The 7,117-nt window shown below is 31.7% G+C and overlaps 1 protein-coding gene across 1 annotated transcript; it reads left to right on the top strand.

Moving 5' to 3' along the window:
* The first annotated feature begins 5,691 nt into the window (after positions 1-5,691).
* LOC111293286 (uncharacterized) lies at positions 5,692-6,888 on the top strand. Its single transcript, XM_022886076.2, has 6 exons — positions 5,692-5,900; positions 5,957-6,085; positions 6,206-6,269; positions 6,353-6,443; positions 6,494-6,615; positions 6,697-6,888. Exons 1-6 carry the CDS (start codon positions 5,692-5,694, stop codon positions 6,886-6,888), a joined length of 807 nt encoding a protein of 268 aa, XP_022741811.1.
* Positions 6,889-7,117: the final 229 nt, after the last annotated feature.

Genomic DNA, 7,117 nt, shown 5'->3' with positions numbered 1-7,117 from the left:
ATAGCATATATAGAACCATAAAAACCAATTACTTCCATCGCTTGTAACCTTTCTTCAAACATATGCATCTTCCTATCAACTATCGAGTCCTCCAATGACTCACCCCCTTTGCCTTTAATTTTTTTTTTCTTTTGGATCATTCAAATTAGGGACTTGGACTAGTTCTACTACCTTCTCTGTAAAGACAAGATTTATATAACTATGGTAATGCCCTGAATTTAAAGCTAATGGCATTCGAGATATGTATACCCTACAGGGTATGGAAATTGCTATAGTAGTATATCCTGTGTGGACTGGGCTTGATGTGAACCAAAACTAAGAGGGTGTAAAAGGTCAGTCACCTCTTATGATGGATGGTCTTACTGCCTAATTTTTTTTATATTTTTCCCCTTGTTCAATTTGTTTAAAGCATCCAGAATCTTATTTAACTCTCATTCAAGCTTCTATTGAACTTTCTCTATCCCTTCAAGACGATCAAAATTTTCTTATTCTATTTGTCTAGCTTGAGCTCTTGTATTATATCTATGAGTTGATTGTGTGAGATTATTGCTTGTTAGAGCTATCCTTGAGCCTTGAGTATAACAATTGTGTTATTATTAAAAATGTTATGCTTTATGTTTCATATTTGAATGCATGAATGAAATGTACTAATATTTGCCACATAATTATCATTGAAAAAAAAGATCTCAGTTTGAAACTTTATTTAATAAAATTTCAAAACTACATCCTAAGCAAGCCAAAGTAGTATCTTAAAATCCTAAACATCAATTTTTATTGCTAAACATTACTCTAATGCCTCCTTATAAATTTCGTAGCTTGTTGGTAATGATCTTGTGCCTTATCTAGGAAGTCAAGCAACTGTTACCTATGAGCACCAAACTGTCATGACATATAGATCTGTAAATCTATAGCTAGATTTAATAAGAGGAGTCACCATCAATCTTTTTTAACTAAGTATGATTGATCACCTAATAAATCTATCTTTTTAAGAAGTTTTTAAACTTGACTAAAGGTCCCTAAAAGAATAAGTTCTGGTCTATTAATCAGAATAGGGTTTGAAAGTTGGTTATATATAGAGAAAGTTATAGCACCTCCACATATCCATCCAAAAAACGATACCATTTTATTTTAAATTATCCTACGGTCTTGACACTAATGGTCTTAATTTTAATGTTTAAATATTAAAAATAATTTTTAAGATATTCTCCATTAATCTAGTAGAATTCTTAAAAATATTTTCTCACCTCAAAAGTATCCAAGAATCTCATTTGTTTTCTTGAAAAGTTTTCGTAGTCAGAAAAAGGTTTAATCATTATTTAATTTTATTTCATTTTTTATTAAAAATATATTTAATTATTTCACCATTTGAGCTAAATTAGAAATATCTTCTCACCTAAAAATTTTTTAGATAGTCAACTATTTGCGATTACTAAGAATTTCATCCCCGAAATTTGTTTTTTATTTTACAAGTTTTATTTCTAAATTTTTCACCATTTGGGCTAATTTAGAAATTTTCTTTTTGATTTATAAATTTTTCACCATTTGGTTCTATTTAAAATTTTGTTTACTTTTTATATTTGAAAAAAAAATAATATGACAATTATTTTTTTGAAGTTTTATTTAAATTCTTCTATCATTTGGGACAAATTTAAAGAAATTTCTCACCTAGGGATATCTTAGAAAATTTATCATTTGAAAATTTTAAGATTCTCATTTTAGGATAATTGTCAAATATTTTCAACAAAATTTTTTTATTATTTTTATTATTATTTTTATTTTTTAAATTGATAATAAATATTAATTATTATTATTGAAACTTTCTCTAAATTATTCTACCATTTGGGATAAATTTAGAAAAAATTTCTCACCTAGAAATTTTATAGAAATTTACCATTTAAAATTTCTTAAAAATTTTATTATTGGATAATTATTATTTATTCTCAAAAAAATATTTTATTTTATTTTTTATTTTTTATTTTTCCTAAAATTTAATTATGGAAAATACTTAAAAAACAAATTAAATAAATAAATAAATAAAAATACCTAAAAATAGAAATGGCTTAGCTTGGTGGCTTAGAGGATGTGACTCAATTACAAGCAAAAGAAGTAGCTGAAACATGCAGCTTGTAGCTCAGCTCAGTTAAAGGTAAGTATAGGGAAGCTAGTTGAAGAGGCAGGTCAGTGCTTGGGTTGTGTCACCTGCTAGAAAACACGCAGATCTTAAAGATTATTTAATGCCAAAATGATGTCGTTTTGGGAAGGGTATAAAAATGTTAAATTCCTCTTTTGTCTTTAGATTTCTCTTCTTTTCTCTCTCTCTCTAGAACCCCAAAAACATTGATTGAATCTTCATCAGATTTGAAAATCTCACTAAACTCTGGGTTGAGCTACCAGAAGTTTGTCGAAAGTTGATCGATTTTTGAAAGATGGATGCCAAAAATTGGAAAACTCATTGAAAACTGGATATCTTGTCGAAAAGTCACCAAAATCTTTAAAGATCACTGAAAAATTTAATCGAATTTTAGAAATTTTTTTAAAAATTTCCAAAAAAAAAATTGCAAAAACAAAAAATTTTCTAAAATTTCTGGTTGTTTTTGTGAGGTTTTTTTGCCTTTCTCTTTATGTACTTTCTTTGATTTGTATGTCCTTTGAGGCTTGATTGGAGTCTGTATTTATAGGATTTAAATTAAGAGAACCCTCGATATCAATAGAGTTTCGATTCCTTTTAAATTCAGATTTCAATTCTGATTTTAACTCAAATTTAACAACCCCAAAGAAACAATCCTAGACAAATCCAACCTCCTTAAAGTTTTCTTGATTTTTTATTTTTTATTATTTATTTTTTAATTAATAGAAATAAGTAAAACCCTAGATAGATTAAAGTGTCTACACCATTTTCTGAATTAGGGTTTATGGACTTATGCACTTCCCTTAATGATGAGGAATCAAGCAACGATAATGAGTATTGAAAATAAAATAAGTTCTCTAGTAATAGCAGATGCAAGTTTAGAGAAACGGGGATAGGCTAAGTTCTTGTGGGTGAGAGTGAAAAAAGATATAACCAAACCTCTAAGGAGGACAATACTTCTTAATACAAGGTCAAAAACAAAAACAAGTCTAAGGTAAATTGAGCGATGAGAGACTTTCAAATTTTTGCTACATATATAGGAAGCTAGGCCATGTAGAAGAAGATTGTGAAAAAGACGATAATAAGGAAGAGAATGTTTTGGACTAGATAAGGCAATACGAAAGTTGGTTGCGAACATCCCTATTGAAAAACAAGTAATCACAATGGGAAAATGGGACACCAGGGCGTGTTCAACAGAAGTTTGGGGCATGAAATTAAATAATGGTGCAATAGTAGAATAGCGTCAATTGTTTCGCAATAGCACCTTAAGTTGCCACCGCTATCTTAGAAAAAATGATTATGAATTTGAAACACACTCAAAGCGATGCATTTTGACCGCAACAGAATGCTGTAGCGGGCAATAGGGAAAATAATAATCCATTATTGTCGCTACCCCTTTTTTCGTCCATATTTTTAAAAAAAAAAAATCAATTAAATCAACTCAATTCATCCAAATTCATCCTCAACAAAGATTAAGTGTCAAAGAATAATCAGTTTAAAGGTAAGAGTAAGTTAAAATTACCTTTTTTAAAAAGAAAATTTTGCTAGCTTGCTACAAATTGTTGTTGAAAAAAAATCTTTAATGATTGATCTGTAATTGGTAGGTCGAAAGGCTGTGGGCTGTGAGTTGAATATATGTTGAAATTGGTGGTGGAGGAATGAGGCAGAGACCGGAGAGTTAATCAAGAGAGGTAGACAGGAGATTATTTTATTGATTTATTAATTTTAGAGTTTAGGTCTTTGTGAGAAAGACGAGAAGAAGAAGAGTAAGAGTGAAGAAGAAAGGCTAGATCCTAGAGGAATGGAGTTGGAGTGTGTGGATACCGAACATTGAATTGAAAGTTGAGGCAGAAGAGTTTGGGGGTGGAAGGCGGGTGGTGGGTGAAAGCTAAAGGAAATGAAGACTTCAAAAAAAAAAAAAAAGAAAATTTGGAGGGATACGGCATGAGTGGGTTTGATAAATTGGTAGGCTAACTGAAGGGACTTGTTTGGGGGGTTGAGTAGGTAAAGGGAAATAGAAATTTTTGTAACTTTGTTATAATTTGAATATGATTTTCTCTCAAGCAAAAATTTGGTATAAAATAAAATATAAATATATTGTTATAATTTTTTTAAAATTATAAATAATTTTTTTAAAAAAATAAAAAAATAAAGTGTTATAAATTATTTTAAAAATCATAAAATAAAAATTTTTATGATTATTATTATAATTATTATATTTTATAATGAGTTGTGTAAAATTAAAAAAAAAAAATCACAACCACAATGATCGAAATATTTTTTATTATTTTAATAATTATGATAAATATAATGTAATAAAAAACTTGTTCGCAATCACAATTTAAATCTATGGTTCGGGGGAACGACTGGATCCGACGAAGGTGTGGCACGAAAGTTAGATTTGGAAAGAAGAGAGGAAAATCATCTCATGCAGATTCTCGGGATAAGGGTGGTAATAGCACGGATTAGCTGACGAATTAGAAGCAATGCAACGTAAATCTCGGGCACCATACTTTTACATACACGCAAGGAAAGCCATGCGAATGGGGGTTGCACGTGATTGGGGTTGTGGCCGATAATGATAGATCTGGGCCCATGGGAAAGTTGGAAAGGTACTTGCAAGGGAGACTTAATGATTTGGGTCAGAATGGGATGGATTGGAATAAAAAAGCACCTACAAATGTCAGATCGATGAGCCATGTATCAAAGAGGGCCTAAGAAGATTTAAAAAAAATTCAATTAGAGAGACTAAGAGGTGGGGCTGTGAATGAGGCAGGTTTGCATGAGAATGAACCAACACCAATTTTAGATCAGAACTTTGTATTAAAATGTAATTGATTAAGTTTGAATCAATATAGTATTAAATTTAAATTTAATTTAAAATTTGAGATTTAAAATTTAATTTAAATTTGATCAAATTTTATTTTTTTTTAATTTAAAGTTTAAATCAAGATAAAAATTAAACTATTCGAGTTTGCTTGATCTAACTTGATTAATATATAATAATAAATTTAATTATTTATATTTGAATTCAAAATATTTATTAATTAAAATAATTAAAATATAAAAATTTGATTAAACTCATAAACTATTCAAATTAATTATAAAAATATTCGAATTCGATTCGATTGATAAATTAAATTACTTAAACTTAAATTTAATATAATAATAATTTAATTAAATTCAAATTTTATTTAAATCGAATCTGAATAATAACGAACCTTAACTAATCGTTACCGGTGAACAACATCCCAAAAATCGAAAGAAATTGGCATGTGATTTTAAGTACATAAGGGGCAGGTATCTCATTGGAACTAGGGAAAAGGAAACAAGTGGATGAAGGCACAACAGACATGGAGATAGACTCTCTTAGGAAATGAGGTAGGAAAAATGAGGTAGGAAAAATGAGGAAGAAAATAAGGATGGGAGAAACATTGAAATGACGGTGACGGGCTACTAGTCCTGCCGAGACAAATGAGATGAGGTAGGAAAAATGAGGAAGAAAATAAGGATGGGAGAAACATTGAAATGACGTTGACTGGCTACTAGTCCTGCCGAGACAAATGAGATGTTTAGCTTGGAACTGCCGTGGGCTTGGGAACCCACAAACAGTTCGAGCTCTTCAGAAAATCCTGAAGAGAGAAAACCCCGAGGTGGTTTTCTTGATGGAAACCATCTCCAATAATGTTATGATGGATAGAATAAGAAGACAGTGCAAAATACAAGGAATGTTTAATGTAGCTGCAAAGGAAAGTAGTGGTGGAATTGTAATGTTATGAAGGGATGAGATGACGTTGAACCTACGTAGTTTTTCAAAACATCATATAGATATGGATGCATTAGATGCGGGAGGAAAGCTTGGAGATTGACAAGTTTCTACGGAAAGCCAGCTACCAGGAATAGGAAAGCCACTTGGGATTTACTAAGGACTCTTGGGGAGCAAAATGGGGGTGCATGGTTGTGCTAAAGGGATTTCAACAAAATACTGTGGAGTGGTGAAAAGGAAGGGGGTGTTTTAAGACCGGAATGACAGAGGACTTAAAACAATGCTTGAGGATATGGGCCTTTATGACTTAGGTTATCAGGGATCGAGTTGCACATGGCAAAGAGGGAGAACGGAATCAAACTGTGTTCGAGAACGGTTAGATAGAGCTGTGGCAACTGAGGAATGGCGCTAGTTATTTCCTTATCACCTTGTAAAACATTTATCCAGCCTTGTGTTAGGTCACATCCTATAATGGTGGACATAAGAGGGATAAAGCAAAAAAGGCAACAGTTTGTGTAAAAATACAAGAAGGTTCTTCGAGGCCGCGTGGTTAGTAGAACCTAGTTGTTCAAAAACCATTGAAGAAATTTGGAAGACAGGGGAGGACAATTCCTTACGGCACAAGGTTGAACACGTGCTGGATAATTTAAAAAAGTGGAGGAAAAAAAAGGCCTATAAGCTTGGCATAAGGATTGAGAAGCTTTATGATGGCTTAAGAGCGGTACAAAGGTGGGGTACAAGTAAGGTGGCCGTGAGAAAGGAATTGTAGCTAAAGGATGAATTAAATGGCCTCTTAGAACAGGAGGCAGTATACTGGAAACAACGGGCACACATTGACTGGCTTAGGGAAGGCAACAAAAACACAAGGTTCTTTCATAGTCAGGCTTCTGAAAGAAGGAGAAAAAATAGAGTAAATGGTATGGAAGATAAGGCGGGGAAGTGGCTTGAAGATGACTTGCAAATCTCAAGGCATGCAGCAGATTATTTCAAATGACTGTTCAAAACCCAAGGTATTTCAAATTTGGACAAAATTATAGGGACAATTCTCCATGCATTTCGGGTGAGTTGAATGATTGGCTTATCCCAGACTTTACAGAGGATGAAGTTCGTAGTGCCAAGAAACAGATCCATTTTATAAAAGCCCTGAGCCCTGACGGTATGCTGGTTTTATTTTTCCATAAATTTTGGGATATTATAGGATCGGATATTACTGAATTCAATCT

The sequence above is a fragment of the Durio zibethinus genome, chromosome 10 (genome assembly GCF_047325235.1).
Source record: "Durio zibethinus cultivar Kanyao isolate XHJ-2024 chromosome 10, ASM4732523v1, whole genome shotgun sequence".
NCBI classification, from domain to species: Eukaryota; Viridiplantae; Streptophyta; class Magnoliopsida; order Malvales; family Malvaceae; genus Durio; species Durio zibethinus.
The sequence above is the reverse complement of the archived record's forward strand: the minus strand, read 5'-3'. Positions and strand labels throughout refer to the sequence as shown.